The 21,983-nt window shown below is 33.3% G+C and overlaps 1 protein-coding gene across 1 annotated transcript in view; it reads right to left on the bottom strand.

Annotated features, from left to right (window-relative positions):
- LOC134705600 (KICSTOR complex protein SZT2-like) overlaps positions 1-21,983 on the bottom strand; it is a 119,541-nt gene that overhangs the window by 28,853 nt on the left and 68,705 nt on the right. The window contains exons 24-39 of the mRNA XM_063564325.1: positions 12,144-13,046; positions 11,566-11,839; positions 8,801-9,023; positions 8,099-8,144; positions 7,323-7,574; positions 6,703-6,910; positions 5,815-5,896; positions 5,212-5,403; positions 4,143-4,899; positions 3,803-3,956; positions 2,757-2,980; positions 2,372-2,548; positions 1,630-1,732; positions 1,092-1,171; positions 721-764; positions 294-411 (exon numbers count right to left, since the gene is read on the bottom strand). Coding sequence (XP_063420395.1) covers positions 294-411; positions 721-764; positions 1,092-1,171; positions 1,630-1,732; positions 2,372-2,548; positions 2,757-2,980; positions 3,803-3,956; positions 4,143-4,899; positions 5,212-5,403; positions 5,815-5,896; positions 6,703-6,910; positions 7,323-7,574; positions 8,099-8,144; positions 8,801-9,023; positions 11,566-11,839; positions 12,144-13,046 — 3,837 coding nt within the window. The remainder of the gene's footprint in view (positions 1-293; positions 412-720; positions 765-1,091; positions 1,172-1,629; positions 1,733-2,371; positions 2,549-2,756; positions 2,981-3,802; positions 3,957-4,142; positions 4,900-5,211; positions 5,404-5,814; positions 5,897-6,702; positions 6,911-7,322; positions 7,575-8,098; positions 8,145-8,800; positions 9,024-11,565; positions 11,840-12,143; positions 13,047-21,983) is intronic.

Raw genomic sequence — 21,983 nt, 5'->3', positions numbered from 1 at the left:
GCAGTCTGACAAACACTTATTTCGATCATTGAGAAGCTTCATAGTAGTCACTATGTATTACACCTTATCACTAATCCCAGTTGACCCGAGAACCTGTAACGCTTGAACTATTGACGTTATACAACAATCAATTTTCCATTGTGGCATCAGATATTTTGTTTTATGAGGTCAAATTTTACAGGAACCTGTGCGACATCCATTAATAGCGAACAAATAGCAATAAGGTGTATGAATAGACCATAGAAAACACCAACAGAGATAAAATAATGTCAACAGAGAAATGTGATGTATACCTGGTGGTTCTATGCCATGGACAAACAGTTGTATTTCATCTTGTGGTTTCATTGAAGATATTGCACTGCCTGAAGATGTTATTGATAAAGTGTCACTGTCTTTTTCTGGCACATTCAGCTGTAGGAAATAAAACAAAGCTATAAAAGTATTGAATGCAGTACAATTTTGTATGTGTTCAACACGTTTATACATGAAATTGGTATGTTTTACTCTCACATTTTCTACATTAATTGAAGCATCTCAAAATTTGTAATTTTACATCCAATTTATTCATAATTTTTAAATATTGCAAATTAAACAGAAAAACTCAATTTGGAATAGCATATTATACATATGAAACTATTCTTTTTGTTAAAATCTTAGCAATTTACTGAAGAGCTGGAGATAGTGATAAAGGAAAGACACGATAAATGTAGAAAATCTCACCATTTCTTCTTTCTTCATCATGGCAATTAGGGATGCTGAAGATTCTACAAATAAATTAAATCATAAAATTTTCATGGTGTAAAATTCAATAAACATTTATTTGGAAAAATATCTTCCATTGGCTCATTTTCAACTTTAATTATTACCTGAAGATTGAGACAGAAAAGAGAATAGTTTGATCCAAATGTAACTACAAATGTTCTCGTATTGCCTATCTTTTATTTTGTTATTTTGTTATTGGGTACTTTCTTCTTTTTTATCAATAAGTTGGTGTATAATTATTGCCCTTGATCATTATCCCTTTTCTTTTTTTTCTCCAAGTAATGGTAATATATGTAAAAAGTAATTTTACAGACTATTTATAACGTTACCTCCTAGTTCAAATTCGTCCCCAATTATTGTAGATAACTGTCTCTGATAAATGGCATCTTTTCCACTGACTTCTTTCAATCTGAAATATAAATTGACAATTACACAGCTATTAAAGGTTTATAAATGTTATTTCCCCATTAGTTCCCCTCAGGAATTTCATCTGCTCGGTCATTCCAGCCTCTCTCTTTCAATGCAGAGACTTCTCATATTTCAATGCTTTCATTGTTTGCTGCAAGCGCTTATTGATTATTTAGTTTACAAGAATTTTATCACCATCCTTACCCATACTCCTTTGTTGTCAGTGCCTATGAGGACAATTTTTTTTAAAGTTGATTCACTGGAATGTGCATATAAGACTTTTTTTCTTTTTATTATTACTTAGTACCTGTAAACTTTTGATTTTATTATCCATGCTTATGTATCAACTTTCTATTGTTTTTTTCTATCAATGATGACATATGGATTTTCTGTAGTTTTTTTCTCTTAAAATGCTGACAAATTGATTTTTACTTTGCCTCTTACTAAACTGACAATTACCTAAGATAAAACACTGCTTGTGTTGTAGATTCCTTTATTACAAACATATTTTTCCTGTTGATGACTGAGAATTTATTCAGTACAGCCTTCAGTGCTGTCATCCCTGTAAATAGAAATATGTAATAATTGTAATGTGTTTTATCATGAGAAACCATACATAATTCAACCAATTTCTATTCATTTGGTTAAATCAAATTAAACGCTCTATTTTGTTTCTATTCCCTCCTGCGAAGTTCAGTCTGCCAAGATGAAAAGTGATCCACTATAGCACCATTCGTATTAACCTAACTTTATACATCACTTTTTAATTTTACAATTATGGTTAGAATGATTTCATAAGAGGAGGACATTTTAAATGTTTTATTTCAGCTTATTTAAAGTGATTCAAATATTATGCAGTTGAACCAGCTGACTTCAAGTGAGTTGAAAATAAATTGTATGGAGAAAAAACAAATATAATAAATGAATATTCATGGTGGCTGGGCAAAGTCAACTCTTCCATAGTTGTTAATTTCTGTGTCATTTTAGTCTCTTGTGGAAAGTTGTCTCATTGGCAATCATACCACATCTTCTTTTTTATATCTTCAGCTGAATGACTGAAATGATTCTAATTTAAACATTAAAAGTAGAGGTTTTGGAATATCAACTCTGGCAACTATCTCAATACAATTGACAACAGCCAAAATTATATGTATATGGTAATACAGTGTTTTTAAAATCTAAATACTAAAATCACTCTCACCTTTAGAGTTACTACTTGTCCTTGGCCCTGACATTGATTTAAGCCTGGAATGGATATAAAATGTTTTGGTATAAACACTTTCACAATCAAAATGGCCACCATCCCACTTATGGGTGTCATACAAGTAATGCTGGTCCCCGGCTGCTTCTTCTTCCTCTTCAGAACCGTCTTCTGAACCTGGTAATATAATAAGAATCAATTCAAACTTTAAAACAAATATAAAAAAATAATTAAATGAATCATTTTTATTTTCAAGTAACACATTGTAGGGGAGGAATAATTAAATAAAAGACAATTCGTTCTTGAAACAATTTAACTTAGACAAAACACAATTCCATTTTCTATTAAAAATACATGCAACTGTAATTTTTCATGAGTAATTTACCTCTATTTAGCGTCATCCCTCTGGGAACAGTTTTGTCTACTGCCCACTTGACGTCCTCATCAGCCTCAGGAACCAGAAGGTTTTTACAAACCCTTGTGTCATACAAATCATTTAATAACAACAGTTGGTTGACTTTACAACAAAGCTTATCTATACTGTCTTTAACATGAGATACTAATTTTCTTTGTTCAATAATTTCTTCTGTGTCTTCTTGGCCAGTTTCCCTGTAAATTATTGACTATTATATAAACAATGACAAAATTGTAATCTGTTGGGGAAAAGAATCTTCAAGTTTATTATTGTGAAATGAACAAGAACAGGAATATGCAGCCTTCTAACGGATAAAATAAAATTAGTGCTGATAACAAATATTCTAATGTAAAATTCTATTTGATTGGATAACTTCACCAATTTTCATGGCACCAATTCACAAGCACAGACGATGCATGACAGTTTTTAAATGAATGATTAGATGTTGTTTTCTTTCCGTTTCATTAGAACAAAGATAACAATATTGTATTTTAAGCTCTGACGGCATCAATTGGTGATTTGATGGTTTCAAATTTCAATTTATTGGCTCCACTGAGTGTTGCCACTAAGCTTAATTTGCAACCATCAGATCACAAATTGAAACTGTTAGAGCTTAAAATATCATAGTTATGCCATGTCAGAATAGAACTTACAAAACTATCACCATGTGTTTTGATATAGTTATCATACAAATGATTTAAGTGTGTTTTTCATAATTTGTATATTTTGAAAGTATAGACACAAGATAAATATTTGTTAAAGACAAAACAGATTTGTTGTATATGGTACATTATATATCCCCCTCTTTTTTACACAGGTTTGTGTAGATCCATCTTTTGTTTCCAGGTGTGTGATGTTTGTTATCTGCTTTACATCTTTTTGCTATTTGTCTTTGCCTCTTTTTAAATTTGTGGTTTTTGACTGCTCCTTTGATAAATTTTCACTTTAATGAGGCTTTAATGGTTTGTAACATGTACATTCCCACAATATCCTTGTATACTTTTAAAAAAACAAACCTAGAATGAAAGTAAACATCCACTCCTAAATCTTTGACCTTAGATATGACCTTCATTATTAACCAGAACTTTGGTATTGGTTGTTGGATGGATCCACTCAGATCATTAAATCCTGTATCTCCTTCCTCATTGTCACTAGAATCACCTTCATATCCTAAAAAAAATATAAACACATATCTACCATCAAACTGTAATTATAGTTCCCTTCATATGCTACAAAAGAATAAAGAATAGTAATAAACAGCTGCCCCAAGAGCACATGATATGCCCATAGCTTTTCAAAGAATAAAGTTGCACAACTCTTCAATTACATTAGTATTATGATTATAAATTCAATTACCTGCTTCACTTGCTCTGGATGATAACCATGAAGGGGTGTGGTCTATTGTTGATGTTTTACTCCTGGGTGTTCCCTGTCCTGACGGTGCTGAGAAATGACGAGGTCTGCCCAGAAATTGTCCATGAGATGCCCATGTCATCACTGGAGGTGGGGGAGCCAAACAGGCTATTTCTTTGGTATTGCTAACACTAGTCATTATTATTCCTGCACAACTGGATGATTTTTTCAAACCTTGTAGGTCTATTTCCCCTGCACTCAAACTTCTAAGATCAACTGATTTTACAGGCCTGATATTAGTTTTAATACCTTCTAACTTGTCATAGAAATCTGTAAAATGATCTCGTTCAGATGCTGTGCTATTTTCATTATTGTCATTGTCTGATTTCTTATCCTTACTTCCTTCCACCTTTAGAAACACACTTGATGATTCTTCACTACCACTTAATAAGGGAGATAATCCACCCTTTTCACTAGGTAAGGGAGACAATCCATCTTCTATGCTGTGTGATACAGGGGAGATAATTTTCTGTTTTTCTGTTGTCATCAGTGTAGGAGAAACATATGTGACAGCTGTATTGACGTCATTAGAACTAGTTGCTATTTCTAGAGAAGCTGGTGTATTTTCTCTACTGAGTTCTACTAAAGCAGATGTTAAAGCTTTAGTCAGAATGTTATTGTATGATTTATTTGTTACAACAAAGTAAAAGTCTTCCTCTGTCATCAATTTGTACTTTTGCAAGTTTAGTCTTTCAAATTCCTAAAAAAAAAAAAACAATGATGCTGATGAACAAAATACTAATTTATAAGTCTAAATATTTTTCATTATAAATCAAAGTTTTTAAAATTAAGTTTAAATATCTAGAATTAATACTACTACTTTTATTTTGTATTCATTAAATCTTTGTATTTGAATGAAAACTTCCATTTTTTATCCCTGTACAGAAGTTGGACAATCTGAGAGGTCAAACACTATAATAGTAAACCTGTTTCTCATAGTGAAGGATCTGCTATTCATAACACTGCAAACTGAATAACAGAGAAAACAACAGATATTTAAAGTTAAGACTACCTCTTTGAAATTTGGTAAGCTTTTCTCAACTCCATAAACAAAATGAAGGGGGATGTGTTCACAGGAACAGTTTGGTTTGCCTTTCTTTGCTGACTTCTTGATATGATCTGTCACAAACTCCAATGTGTCTGTCTGAATGAGATTTAACTGTCGTAATGAGGAGGCTATCTCATCCTTCAGTAACCATTCTAACTGTAAACATTTAAATAGTGTTTATATCTTATAAACAAGTTATTACATTTCTAATATCAATACATTTTGAAAATCAAAACAGAAGGTGCTTGAAAGTCTTTTCTCCCTTACATAAACTGTTGACACAGAGTTTGGTCTACCCTTTCTGTAATTTGGATAGTATTATGCAAACAATGTAAGTGAAATGGTAATACTTCAAATATATAAACTAGTAAGTATGCAAGACATTTATGTCAATAAACCATGACTGTTGGTGGAAGGCCAAATAAAGCTTAGTGGAAATCAGAAATGCCAAAGCTAATACAACTGTATTTCAAATAGCATTGACTGTGTTATATATATTTATGTCCCTAGTTTGATCTACATAACTTTCTACAAAATCAAAAGAAATAAAATATAGTGGATAAGTACCTCTTCTTTACACTTAGTTACAGCCAGATGTTGTTGTCTAGGAAGATGTTTTATTGGATCTGGACATGTCTGCTTCAGGCTGCTACAAAATAGTCAAAATCAAAAATACAAGAAAGAAGTTTTTAGGATAATATCACATGTGTATGTATGTAAGCTAGGTAGAACTGTTTTATTTGGACTAAAAGTAATGGCTCAACCAGAAGCAACTACAGTCATGAAAATGCACCAACAAACATAATAGTACTGAAAATGTTCCAACAAACATTATAGTACTGATGTTGACATGGAAAATAAGACTATATATATGGTTAATTAATGGAAAGGCTAAACTGTTTCAATATATTTTAAAATAGTTTATTATATATGAGGGGTGGGTCTTAACCCCCTTCCCCACCACAGGCAAAATATTTGTTGCACTCAAAACAGTTTTGATTAAATAGTTAAGGATGAGGATCTGATACTATTTAAACAATCAACAATATAACAGAGTGGGGTATGATTCAAGCATTATTTCCAGGGTTCAAAATACTAGTATGCTTGGAGGGACAAATAAACATGGTATACTATTGCTTATTTTGCACATTTATAAATGTGTTACAACTCATAGCAGAATATCAACCAGAAATCAACATATGTTTTTCATCCTAGTTTACCAGTAAGTAACTGTGACCTTTACCTTTGACTTGTTGATCCCAAAATCAAAGGAATTCTCCCCCTTCCCTATTTCTTCCACCTGTATATAAGTTTTATTCCAATAAAAAAAAGGAAATTCAATCTTGCATCTGGAAAACATTTTTTTCATTTTTTTTTGTATTAACAAAGACTTTGTTTGACCTTTCATCTATTGACCCAGAAATCACAACGACCTATAAACATAGTATATATTACCCTAAATCTGTAGAGCTACCCATCATATCTTCTCTGGGTGACAATGGAGGACTACTGCCAGTACTGTTGTTTGATAACATTCTCATGAAGGTCCTCTTTGGCTCCTCTTCTACATCAGTTGCCATAGTAACACAATTTATGTCAAAGGTTACTTTCAAATCGCTCAGGTTAACTTCCATATCTGTTTCAATATTATTGACTATTTCATCTATAAAATAGTAAACATGAATTGTATAATAATCAATAATTCAATGAAATCAGACTTTAATAATATGCTAAAATGCTCTTGAAAATTCATTTTTTTCTTTAATCAATCATCTCACCAATAATTATTTCAGAAATATTTTATAATGTATGTGACAATTCCCATTTAAGTGTCAGTTTTAATTGAATCTTAAAAATATCCATATTCTGCAATGGGAGGTAATTTAAAACATTATGACTATTTCAATGTACATGTGACTGTCTTATTAGCAATGTAGGACATTTAAGAAAATTGGTTGCAAAAAAAATGCAACTAATATGGTGCGACTATATAACCAAATTTAGCAACAGATATTTCAGTGAAAGAAACTGTTTCATTTCTATTTCACAAATTTTGTTTGTTTTACAAATCTTACCTAGGCAGGGAATCAGTCCTTGAACAGCTATTGGTTCCTGGTCCAGTCTATGTTTAACAGTACAGGTAAAGAAAACAAAGAGAGGTATATTTTCTGATTCCTTCTCCTCCTCACAGATATCCTCGTCAGTATAAGATTCCTCTGAGTCTAACATGGAGGCTGTAGAGAGGTGGTCAGTCTGTTTCCTCTCTACGACCACCAAATCATCATCATCAAAGAAAGCAAATTCGTCATAATCTTGTTGGCTTAAATCTAAATAACAAAATAATATTGGTTGACAGAGAGATATTTCAAAATTCTATGTTCACTTGATCAGTTCTTCAATTTTCTTATCAAAAAAAATCTAAGGTTCAAAGGTAGATACTTTATATTTTTTTTTATTGAAGACCCTTTTTGGCTATAGCTATCATCTATTTATATATCTTTGGAATTAACAGTTGAATGACTCATAATTGCAAGGAAGCAACATAAAGTGGCATTTTTTCATTATATCAAGGATCAAAACTCCTGAACAGTATAAGTGAAAATCAGCAATATCAATCTTGACCTCCATCCATCAGTAACAATATATTAAATTTAAAACTGTGCTGGAATGGTTCATAAGTTTTTAAACAAAAGCAAAACTGCAATTGTGTTGTCATACACATATTGCTTCTCAATGGTAAAAGTGAACATCATAAATATCGAACTCAACCTTTATTTTGTCAACAGTGACAACATATTAAAATCTGAAAAGCATTGGTTGAACAATTCACAATATCCTTATCAAAACTTACCTAAAATTCCATCAGACTCGTTTCTGGCATCAGATTCTTCTTCTCCCTAAATATATAAAAATATTATGTTATTTTGTAATTGCATTTTGTTTTAACATCTTGTAAATATTCAGGTCTGAATTTTTAGATTGACCAACAGCCAACTCATAAGTGCAATTGACCAACAGCCAACTCATGAGTGCAATAGATTTTTCTGAATGGATAAAACTTATATATTTAAAAAAAAAAAGCAAAGATATGAAATAGAGTTGAGAATCAAAATAGCAGGGTTGTGTATACTATGCATTTTTTTCAAGATCAATAGGCAAAGACTGAACGCTGGAAAATCTCCACGAAAAACAGATGAGCCAATGCTTGTACAAAACTGCATAACAAATATGATAGACCTACCCTAAAGGGTTCCCCAAAAACTGACCTAATCACAAACTTCAACAGTAAAAATATAAAATTGTTTGAAAGTCTTTCGACCATGACTCAAAGGGGGAATAATCTCCATGAAAAATAGATGAGCCAATGCTTGTACAACTGCATAACAAATATCATTGATTTACCATTAGTAGTTCTCCTCAAACTGACACAAAAAAACTTCAACAAATTATTGATGCAGGTGAGACAAACAGCATACCTAAGTCTATCTTTTTGTCTCTGTCAAGATTAGACAAAAACAGATTTTGCTATTGGTATGTAAAATAAAAAACTTACAGAAACACTCTGTGGAATATTAACTGGACAATATATGTAGTAGTCAGGGTTACTGGGAACTTGTTTAAACCACTTCTGTACAATATCTATAAACTTGTTCTTTACGAGGTTGTGAGATCCTTCTGTGAATTCACATGGATAATTCAATGATGTCCTTAGCTTGGCTGTAGTCTTTGGTAGTTGTAATGACATTGGTATATTGTCATTCACAGGGTGGCTATCTCTGTAAATAGAAATCAATAATTTAGTCATAGTCTTTGGTAGTTGTAATGACATTGGTATATTATCACAAACAGGGTGGCTATCTCTGTAAACAGAAATCTATAATTTAGTCATAGTCTTTGGAAGTTGTAATGACATTGGAATATTGTCACACACACACACACACACACAGGGTGGCTATCTCTGTAAACATTAATCTATAATTTAGTCATAGTCTTTGTAGTTGTAATGATATTGGTATATTGTCAACACCTAACTTCTGCGCAAGAATTGGTTTATAGGGAGACATTGACGTAAAATTATTTATATCAAGAATAATTAATATATAAAAAATAAATAAGCTGTGTCTTTATTAATTATTGGTTGTAATTATTGTTCATGTTTGGACGTATCGGGATCGTTTACAAACAGGATGGTTTTTTTTCTAAACACTATTTTTTGTGTGGCAACAAATGAAATCAGCACAAATAGCTGTATCAACACCAGTTCAGGGTATTGGCATAATTATTTCAGAATTTTGTTTTTGTTAATTGTGTAGCTTTCCATGATGTATACCAAACTTCTGTATCTGAATCTATCTTTATTCATATATGCTCATGTGGTAGTGCCCTGTTTATCTCTTTGCTTTCTCCTTGATGTATACCCCAGCTTTATCTGTATTCCTAGATTCTCATGTGGTAGTAAAATTGAGAATGGTAATGGGGAATGTATCAAAGAGACAACAACCCGACCATAGAAAAAACAACAGCAGAAGGTCACCAACAGGTCTTCAATGTAACAGAAATTCCTGCTCCCGGTTTCTCTTTGATGTATTCCCTTCATACCCGTAGCCAGGGGGAGTTCGGACGAACCCCTCATTGAAAACTAATAAGCACTGTTAAAGTCAATGTTCTGTTCGAATTGTGACTATTAAAGTCGAGTTTGTGAGTCAAACAAACCCCCCTTCGGAAATTCCTGGCTACGGGCCTGCCCTTGCTTATCTTTATTATCACAGGTTCATGGTGGAAGTGCCCTGTCTATATATTAAATGTAAACATCACATCTGTCTTTATTTGAAGAGGCTCATTAAATGCTCTCTTTTTCTGTTAGATGTATTCCCCATCCTCTGATATCTCTTTATTGATAGAGGCTTATTGAACAAGCGTCCTGTTTTTTTTTCTTTTTAATGTATTCCTACCAATGTAGCAGCATACACAAGTTCTTGGTTTTATTAGGATAGGGATCAATCATACAACCTCCAACACTATAGGCATTTAGGCTTAAGGGTGACAACAAAAGAAGTTCTTCAACCTTACATAAATTAGTCTTGCCAAATTCTGTTTAAAATGGCATTTAAGGTAATAATTTTGAAAAGTTGAACATTTGAAAGTTTAAAAAGCCGAGAGAACAGACTATGAACCAATGATGATGAACACAAAGTGATGGCAACAGCTGTTTGGGCCAGATTAGCTAAATTATAGAATAACAAGAATGTGTCCATAGTACACGGATGCCCCACTCGCACTATAATTTTCCATGTTCAGTGAACCGTGGAATTGGGGTCAAAACTTTAATTTGGAATTAAAATTAGAAAGATCATATCATAGGGAACATGTGTACTAAGTTTCAAGTAGATGTGACTTTAACTTCATCAAAAACTACCTTGACCAAAAACTTTAACCTGAACTTCGCACTTTCATTTTCTATGTTCAGTTGACCATGAAATTGGGGTCAAAACTATAATTTGGCATCAAAATTAGAAAGATCATATCATGAGGAACATGTGTACTAAGTTTCAAGTGGATTGGACTTCAACTTCATCAAAAACTACCTTGACCAAAAACTTTAACCTGAAGTGGGACGAACGAACGGATGAACGAACGGAGGCACAGACCAGAAAACATAATGCCCCTCTACTACCGTAGGTGGGGCATAAAAATATCTAATGAATTACAATTCTTCCACAAAATCATTAAATCTGACAGACTGTCTTTCTGAAGTTTAAAAAGCCGAGAGAACAGACTATGAACCAATGATGATGAACACAAAGTGATGGCAACAGCTGTTTGGGCCAGATTAGCTAAATTATAGAATAACAAGAATGTGTCCATAGTACAGGGATGCCCCACTCGCACTATAATTTTCCATGTTCAGTGAACCGTGGAATTGGGGTCAAAACTTTAATTTGGAATTAAAATTAGAAAGATCATATCATAGGGAACATGTGTACTAAGTTTCAAGTAGATGTGACTTTAACTTCATCAAAAACTATCTTGACCAAAAACTTTGACCTGAACTTCGCACTTTCATTTTCTATGTTCAGTTGACCATGAAATTGGGGTCAAAACTATAATTTGGCATCAAAATTAGAAAGATCATATCATGAGGAACATGTGTACTAAGTTTCAAGTGGATTGGACTTCAACTTCATCAAAAACTACCTTGACCAAAAACTTTAACCTGAAGTGGGACGAACGAACGGATGAACGAACGGAGGCACAGACCAGAAAACATAATGCCCCTCTACTACCGTAGGTGGGGCATAAAAATATCTAATGAATTACAATTCTTCCACAAAATCATTAAATCTGACAGACTGTCTTCTAGGAAAGAAGTCCTCCACCTCTTCTTCTTCTTGCTCATCTTGTATGGTATTATCTCTGTTAGCCAGATCAAACTTAGCTGATTCAGCAATCTTCTGGAAATGTTGACAGGATGAGAGGAGGAATGTGGTAATATCTGTCTCTATAGCCAGGGATTCCTCACATATGTTGTTGATGGCTGCATCTACATCATTCTTGTGTACACCTAGATCCTGCTGCACACTCTGGAATACACCTGGAAATATATCAGTCACTAATTAACAATGGTTACACAAAGCTGAGTATCCACTCAAAATTTGAACTATGAGTTTAAAATTTAAATTTGGACTCTTGAACAATGAAAATAAACATGTATCCATTAAATTGTTTTAACAATTGGTATAGGGATAGTGCAATGACTTCCAGAGAAGCACTATATTGACATTGACATCATCACTTGCTAACAGAAAGCAAATTTGATATTTTGAACCAAATCAATCCTTTAAATATTCCTATACAAATGGTTTATTATAAAGTTTCATTAAAGATATCATAAATACCGTTTACAAAACAGGAATAGTATATATCAGTAAGGACACTACATTGCTGTTTAAGTGTTGCCTCATTTTCATTATTGGAGCATTCTGTAAGTCTTCGTTCATGAGTTATCCTCATCCATGACATATACATAGTAGCCTCATCACAACCTGGAGTAAATTCTCTCTCAAATGAAGGAACTTTAAACATGGGACTTTTACTGAAACTTTCATCGCGATCACTTTCCATGAATGTCAGATCTTCATATATATCTTCAGGAAGTGTGAAATCCCATGGGTTGATTAACATGTCTAACACGTTAGGGAGATAACTCTCATACATGTAAAATGGAATAGTGTAATAATGATACGGTTCTTCTTCTTTGCCATGTTTATGTTCTTTATGTTGCTTATCATCTTGTAGACTGTCATCTTTTGAAGCATCGCCTGACTCAGTAAGAACACTTGGTGATTCAGTGGGAACACTTGGTGATTCAGAAGGACCACTTGGTGATTCAGTAGAAGCACTTGGTGGCTCTGTCAGAACACTTTGTGACTCACTTACTCTGTCTATAATTTCATCACTTTCTGATGAACCTTCTCTAATAACTTCTAACTTTGTATCCAGTAGTAACAAGTCATTGAAAGATTCGGGTAAAATTGTCATAAACATACGATTATTACTGACAGACTTCACAAAACAGCACCATTGAGGAATTTCTGTAGAGTTACTGAGAACTTTATCTATAGAAAAAGGCAGAGGATTTTCCAAATCATCTCTAGAACGTTTCTTTAGTAGTTCTAGGAACCTTTTACAGTCTGTTTTAGATAAGGACACTTTTTTGTCAAATGTTTCAGAGAGTTTATCCAATAATAATTGAAATAAAATACTGTTTGATCCTTTTGAAGGTTGTTCATCTGTTGAAGCTACAAATAAAAATTAGACTTAAAAGGATATTTACAGATCATATGACTGAAAATCACTAAGAATTCATCATTCAAATCAGTATGTCTACTTTGCTGCAACTACCATCTTCTAACTAATGATGGATAATGTTTATTGAAATCAAATCAACTTGGTTCAATGTGAGCCAGTTTAAATCTCAGACTTGATGGTTGGATTCTTGAATAAACATACCTTAAAGACCCTTTTTTGAAAGAAGATAAGTGAAAAAGGACAAAAAAGACCCAAAATACTTGCTATAAAATCCTGGTCTTTAACATTTTGTACAAATTAATTTTATTCACATTCTAAATACTAATTTGACTTTTATTAATGCAGTATTTTAAGTGATTGTTGTTTTGTACTTTAGTAATTCAATGGTTGTCATGTTGCTGTTTTTTATATTTGTTATGATATTATATTTTTTACTCATAATTCATGCTGTTAATTTTCTTGTTTGAACAATTGTCATTTAGGGGCCTTTTAAAGCTTTCTATGTAGTATGGTTTTTGTTAGTTGTTTAAGCAGCATGATTGCCTATATTTGCTAGCTTTTACTTCATTTGGTCTAGGATAGAAAGCATTCTCATTTACAATTATACCACTTCTTATTTTTATATAAAAAGAAGTAATGAGATTTGTCTAGCCATAAAGCAACTATCATTTATAGTTTTCATGTCCTCCATTTTGTAATGCACCCTAACAACATATGCTTAAGTTGGATCATCACTATATATTTCTTCAGATAGAAGTTTTTATACTGTGCCAAAATGAAGATTTTACTCTGCTTTTTACAAATATATCAAGAAAAGTTTTAAACTATGTGTCACCAAACTATTTTTCTAGCTAGTTCTTTTAAGTTATCTAATATTGCACAATTTACATTGACTTTTCATAAAATAAACTTAAAATGGACATTACTCAAGAATGGTAAAAGTGATGCAACGCAAATTTAAACTCATGTAAGGGAATGGAAACGAAACATTCAGCATTTTTTCCATTTGTAAAGCTCTATAATGGTAAAAATTTGAATTTGGTTTGTATTTTGTAGTAGTACCTGTTGTATGATCATTTAAAACATAATGCAGTGATTTTTCTGTTTGTGAAGGGGCCTAACTCTTGAAAGTTGAAATTGAATCCACAAAAAATTCAAACTTGATCCAAGTTTTGTGATCATAGGCATTGTGTATTAATTTCAGAACTTTTGGTGAGGAAAACTAGAGTTAGAGAACATAATTTGTTATCACAGAGATATGTCTCGCCTTTTTGTAACTTTTTTATGCATATCTTGAAATCCAAATAGCAATACTCTAACATCTTACACAAGTTTAGCAAATTTTCAAAGTCAATGAACCATGACCATGAGTTATATGGCTAAATAATCTCCATGTAAACAAAATGTGCCAATGATAAAACAACTGCATACCAAATACCATTGACTTATCATAAGTCGTTCCCAAACCTTAAAGTCATAAGAAACCTCAAATCAAAAAAAAATAATGCATATGTTTTTTATAACTCAATGGATAGTTTTCATTGTAAACTTATGTACATATACTTTTTTCTGAAAAAAAATCTTTAATTTATTCATATTTAGAAGAAGTTTACTTTATTTGAATTGCTTCCTTCCAGCAAGCAATTCCCCCGATATATTTTCCGTATGCAAGGTGACCTCAGTGTGACCCATCTCGTAAAAATCCGGTGACCACAATACGCATGGATGTCCTTAAAATAAACTATTATCTGAATTTTCATGTTAAACACGTGCTCAATTTCCATGCTTTTTTGTTTATTTTTCGTCAATTGTTGACAAACAGGTGACAATCGTTAAACTTCGGCTTCAAAACACGAACTTTAATTACCTGCCATATTTTCACAACAACACTGACCGATTGAAAAAAAAATTGACGATTATACGAAATTTACACGAAAAAAATGATAAATTCGAGCACAGAAGACTAAGTTTATGATGTTAGTATGCATTGGTTTAAGAATTGGAAGAACATTATTTTTCACCGGTCACTCGTTTCTTATGACTTTAATACAAAAATAAACTGGTAAACTTTGTAAAAGTTTCAAAGTCAATGAACCATGAAGAGGGGGTGGAGCTATATAATCTCCATGGAATTCATTCATTCATGCAATGCCAATAAATTGCATAACAAATATCAATGACTTAACATAAGCAGTTAATTTTTAACTGATCTAATTACAAACTAATGCATGTAAACTAATATAAGTTTCAAAGTCTTTAGACTGTGACTGAGGGGCAAGACCAAATATTCTCCATGGAAATGAGATGTGCAAAAGCTTATACAACTGAATACCAATTAACATTGGCCTATCATTAATGGTTTCACATGAACTGACCTAATCACAAACTAATACATGATAACTTACCAAAATTTTCAAATTCAATAGACCATGGCTTAGGGGGCGGAGCCAAATTATCTCCATGGAAACGAGATCTGCCAATGCTTATTCAATTACATACCAAATATAATTGACCTACCACTTATGGTTCCCCAAAAACTGACCTAACCACAAACTAATACATGAAAAATAAGCAAAAGTTTCAAAGTCAATAGACTATGACTGAGGGGGCAGGGCAAAATAATCTCCATGGAAACGAGATGTGCCAATGCTTATACAACTGCACACCAAAGATGATTGACCTACCACTTGCCTTTCACCATAAACTAAACCTAATCACAAACTAATACATTGTTAACGACGACACCGCCGGAAACAGCATACCTATGTCTTGCATTTTCTATGTCTCTCATTTTGACTCACATCCATTTGTACATTTTTACTATAAGAGTTATCTACCCTTATATGTGGTAAATCTGAAGAAAAAAATAAAATTTGGGTATCTGTTTAAAAAGATAAATCCGAGAATTACCCCACAGCATTCAACTATGGGCAAAACCAATACTGCATATTGAAGTCTTCATAGCACTAGCACAACAAAATTTGAAACAGTTCAAACAAAAAAACTAACTGCCAGATTTATGCTTAAACAATTAACAAATGGGATGCTTGAACATACATGTCCCTTATCTTCTAAATACATTAAAGTATACTAAAGGGGAAAAGGTAAGCAACAAAATCAATATTTTCTCAGCCTAGTTGTATTTCTTCATGTTTGAACCTTTCTGGACTTCTTATTTCCTTATGTGTGTGTCAGTACAAAGCTTCTTGATTGCAATTAAATCCAAATCTTTGTATCGGAACAACCTACCCAGTGGAATAATGGATCAAAATGTCCAAACACTACAAGGTGCAAATATTTATTTTACACTATGGCTAACACTTAACATGAAGGTACCCATACTGCATCTATTTTGACAGCTTTACCCTATATGTTTATTTATGATCGACACACAAGTTATTATTCTGTGTTTCACTTTGTAAATGTATCCTTATTTACTATATACTTCCACCTATTTAATTTAAATCCATATTGAATCTTAGAAAAATAGGTTGAAACCAACCTCCAAACAACTATATATATAAAACTATGATTCCATAATGAGAAGTATACCAAGGAGTGTGAGAAAGGACTACAAGCCATACTGGTCTAATGTAATTCAAGAAACACATGATGCACTCACAAGAGCAATAGAAGAGGCTGAATCAAACCCAAGCCAGGAGAATAACATTAAACTCCAACAAAGCAAAGCAAAACACCTCAAAACAGAACTTGAATGTCAGAGAAGAGGATGGAGGGAAAAAAACATCATCTCTGAATATGGAGAAGGATACAACAAAACTGTGAAACTTGATAAAAGCTCTAAATGATGAGGGAAAGCCAAAAGATAACTCTAGAAGTTGAAGGAAAAACAACTACAGGAAAACCTGCTGTAAATGTATTTGCAAAAGGTTATGAAGAAGTAAGCTAAACCACATCCCAAACTCACGTAAAAAAGAGATAAGAACAGAAATTAGAGAAAGACAGAAAATAGCAGCACATGAGATCATGCAGACTGACATCACAATGTCTGAAATGAAACAATCTATAAGAAAGCTAAAGAAGAAAAAGACTCCAGGTCCAGATAAAATCACAAATGAGATGCTACAACACCTAGGAAACTCATCACTAAATACTTTGCTGGACATATTCAATCTTAGCTGGAGACAAGGTCAAGTCCCAAAATTCTAGAAGGAATCAATAATAATGCCAATTCTAAAGAAAGGAAAGAACAAGTCAAAAGCCTAAAGTTATCATCCTATAACCCTAATAAGCAGCTGTCAGGGGTGTAGCTAGAAAGAAACGATGTGCAAGCAACTACGAAAAATTTTTGGGACCCTTTTATGCAGAAAAATATTTTTTTTCGGTTTTGGGTCATTGGACATTTGAAAGAGGAGCTACATGTAGATAGGACTTATAAACAATTTATTAATGTAAAGCTATTAATAAAGCTTCTGAATAGAGTAAATCATAGTTAATTGAAAAAATAAACTACACATTTTTCTGATACTGAATTTACTAAAAATTGAACAAAATCTACTCTTCGGGTATAGACAAACTAGAGGCTCTAAAGAGCCTGTGTCGCTCACCTTGGTTTATGTGCATATTAAACAAAGGACACAAATGGATTCATGACAAAATTGTATTTTGGTGATGGTGATGTGTTTGAAGTTCTTACTTTACTGAACGTTCTTGCTTCTTACAATTATATCTATAATGAACCTTGCCCATTAGTAAAAGAGAAAAATATTTGGTAAAAATTTACATAAATTTACCGAATTAATGAAAATTGTTAAAAATTGACTATAAAGGGCAATAACTCCTTAAGGGGTCAATTGACCATTTAGGTCATGTTGACTAATTTGTAGATCTTACTTTGCTGAACATTATTGCTGTTTTCAGTTTATCTCTATCTATAATAGTATTCAAGATAATAACCAAAAACGGCAAAATTTCTTTAAATATACCAATTGGAGGGCAGCAAGCCAACAACCGATTGTCCAATTCATCTGAAAATTTCAGGGCAGATAGATATTGACCTGATAAACATTTTTATCCCATGTCAAATTTCCTCAAAATGCTTTGGTTTTTGAGTTATAAGCCAAAAACTGCATTTTACCCCTATGTTCTATTTTTAGCCGTGGCGGCCATCTTGGTTGGATGACCGGGTCACGCCACACATTTTTTAAACTAGATACCCCAATGATGATTGTGGCCAAGTTTGGTTTGATTTGGCCCAGTAGTTTCAGAGGAGAAGATTTTTGTAAAAGCTAACGCCGGACGACGACTGACGCCGGACGCCGAACGCCAAGTGATGAGAAAAGCGAACGTCTCTATTACCGTGCAAATATTTACACTGAAATCCCGATGAATATGCAGTAATGCTAGCGATGATAACCTGTCGTTGTTCAATGTTGATAGTACATTTGATTTGACTAGACGTAGTACACTGATAGATCTGGATGATAGCACTCGGGAAATGCTATAAACCAGCATATCGCCATCGAGCGACCTCTCAATTGAATTCGTCTATTTTACATACCAGGTCAGTTTCGTATGTCTTATACAAGGTTTAGATTTGTTTGTTTGTTATATTTCCTTAAACACAAGGGAGGGGGAAACAGTAGGAAAAAGCGATTTTCTGATAATATCAGACGCGACTCTTCTCACCAATTCCTTTATCATATGGTCTTTAAACGCAAAATATAATGAGACTTTCCAATACTGTTTTGGCGTGTTTGCAGGGTGATTGGCTCTGGTAGTCTGTCGAACACATTGCAGTGGCATATTTTCAACGATATCAAAAGGTTCTGATAAATCTAGTGCTGATTGGTACATCCCATTCCAGACAGATAAACCGTACTCTGTAAAATGTGCTCCGAAAACTTCATGTCTAAGACTGTGTATAACAAATTCAAATCTTGCATGTATTACTAAAAGATTCAAGTTACTGTCCTATTTTCTCATGATCTCCAATGAATAAAACTTCTATTTTGAAACCAAATTTTTTTATATAATGACATTTCGTCAATTAAAAAAGTGACAACATAAATTATGTGTTTCCTTTAAACATTTAATTTATAAATTTTGCAAATTTTTTTTGCAAGCCGAATCGATGTGCAGGCAACTGCGTGTTAGGGTATAGGGAGCTACACACCTGGCTGTTGTAATTTGTTGGAGCGCATAATAAACAAGCGCATGCACATGTACATGAGTCAGATAACATCATTGGACATGAACAAGCAGGTTTTACAAAAGCACAGAAGACCAGACTACACATCTATCACAGGTAGTATAAGATGCCTTCCAATCAAAGAAAGTAACATTGGCTGTCTTTGTAGATCTTCAAAGAGAATTTGATAAGGTATGGAAAGATTGACTCCTTGCAAAAATGCTTAGATATGGCATAAGTGGAAGAATGTATAAATGGACCAAATCTTACTTGTACAATAGAAGAGACAGAGTGCTGGTAGATGGGCAATGTGGACAGAAAGTACTCCTAAAACAAGGGGTCCCACAAGGAGGAGTATTACCACCGACTCTATTCGTTCTCTTTATGAACGACCTAGTACCAGAGCTACTACAAGGGATACAATCAGCACTTTATGCAGACAATCTTGTTCTCTGGTGCTCAGAAGAGTATTCATCTACAGCTAAATACAGATTACACAGAGCTTTAGATATGATAGTCACATGGGCTGAGCAGTGGTGTGTTACCACAGAGAACAGAGAAAAAATAACTGGAATACTCTTCACACTCTCTCCCAAAACCCAATCTGTCAAACTGATTTTGGATGATACTCCACTTAAAATGGAAGACGAATGAACATACCTTGGGGTAACTTTTGACTAATGAATGACGTGGAAGCAGCATATAACATCAGCTGAAGCTAAGGCTAGGAAAAATTGAACATTATGAGGAAATTGCAGGAACAAAATGGGTTGAAAATGTAAAAATCTTGAAATCTGTCTTCCAAGGAAATGAACAACCACACCTTGAATACGGATCTAGTGCATGGATGACTGTTGCCAAGTCTCACCATCAACTTTAGACTAAGTTCAGAAATAGGCACTATGTATCATCACAGGTTCTATGAAATTAACACCAATAAAACGTATGGAGGATGTAACAAACATATCACCATTAGGTAAGAGAAGGGAGTGCAAAGCCATGATACAGGCCACCAAATATGTGTGTTCACAAGAGCACCCAATGAATATCAGACTGAAACAACTCTCATCAGGCAGACTCAAAAGATCCAGCTTAACATTAGAGACAAGAGCATTACAAAGGAGGAAGCTCTACCTAAATATATTGAACCCAAAGCTTTCACAATGAACAACAACCCGTGTGAAGACAAGCTTGGGAAATGTCACCCTACAGACCTCAGTTCCGCTCACTTCCACTAAAGATGAACAGACTAGCAATGTAAAGAAAACACTGACAATGAGTATGCTTGAAGAAGAGTACCCTTTAGAAATATGGGTAAGAGTATATACAGATGGGTCAACCAAATATGCCACAACAAAAGGAGGGGCTAGTATATATATAAAGTACCCAAATGGAGATAAACAATCAGAGGCAATTCCAACAGGCCTACATTGTTCAAACTACAAAGCTGAAGAAGCCCTTACTCATGCTGCACACTCCAACAAAAACAAAATAGATAACACAATTCAAGTAGTATTCCTGACTGATGCTCTCTCTGTGCTACAAGCTTTGAAGAACAACAAGCTACCTTTTTCATTTCATCAAGTGTAAAGGGGAACGATAAGAAGAACCTTAAATGCATCCATGCTTAATTTTACATCCATAAACAGTTTGACAATAGTCAATCATGCTTTTCATTTTATAAAGAACAGATTCCTGTGACATATTTTAAAATCTTATAAAATCCGTCAATTTTACATCATTTTGAAAGAACAAAGACGCCAATGTTAAGTGAATGAAAACTCTTGATTAAATTATTTCCCGCCAAAATTTCAATGGCTCATATCTTGAAAACAGGCACACTGACCTTTAATTTTTTTTTTTTTTTTAATTTCTTTATTTACTGTGGATTCATTTATATTTGTGGGTACTAATTTTCGTGGATGAAGGAAAACTTATTAAGGACAATTTATTTCGTGGTTTTGCCTAAGTCCTCATACAAGCCTTAAGAAAATTTGTTATAGGTTGAACATTTAATTTCGTGGTTGACCTTACACAATGAAATCCACGAAAATTGGTATCCAACAAAATAATAATGAATCCACAGTATATACTTTCAATTAATAAGAGTCTTTTAAAAACAGAGTAGTGAAGATCCATATTGCTCATTTTTAAAAGTTTAATTATTGTGGATGTCACATGGCAGCATTTCCATTATTTTACTTCATTACTAAAATTGAGAATGGAAATTGGGAATGTGTCAAAGAGACAACAATCTAACCTAAGAGTTAGGCCACCGATTGGTCTTCAACATTGCAAGAAAATCTGGCCACTAGAGGCGGGCTTCATCTGGCAACTTAAAACACAAATTTGTACTAGTTCAGTAAAATGGACTTCACACTAAACTCCAAAACATATACATGAACTAAAAATTTTAAAAAACTTGCAAGACTAACAAAGGCCAAGACTTGGGACATGTGCAAAATGGGGCAAAATTAAACATGTTCTGTGAGTTCTTTTAAAAAATAATAAATGGGGAATGTGTTTATGCGATAGAGGTTGTGCCCCCTACTTGCATGTAAAGTAAAAAAGGGACATAACTCAAGAACTGTAAAAATGATGCTACCCAAATTTGTACTTATCGGAGTTTTGTGGTACATTTTTATAAGCATTGTGTATACATTTCCTATCATTTAGTTGAGGCAAACTTTAAGTTAGGGAACAGAATAAAATTCAGCAATTTTTCCATTTGTAAAGGGGTATAACACTAGAACAGTAAAAGTGACCCCACCAGAAT

This window comes from Mytilus trossulus, chromosome 1 (genome assembly GCF_036588685.1).
Source record: "Mytilus trossulus isolate FHL-02 chromosome 1, PNRI_Mtr1.1.1.hap1, whole genome shotgun sequence".
Classification (NCBI taxonomy): Eukaryota; Metazoa; Mollusca; class Bivalvia; order Mytilida; family Mytilidae; genus Mytilus; species Mytilus trossulus.
This window is presented reverse-complemented; position numbering and strand designations above follow the sequence as displayed.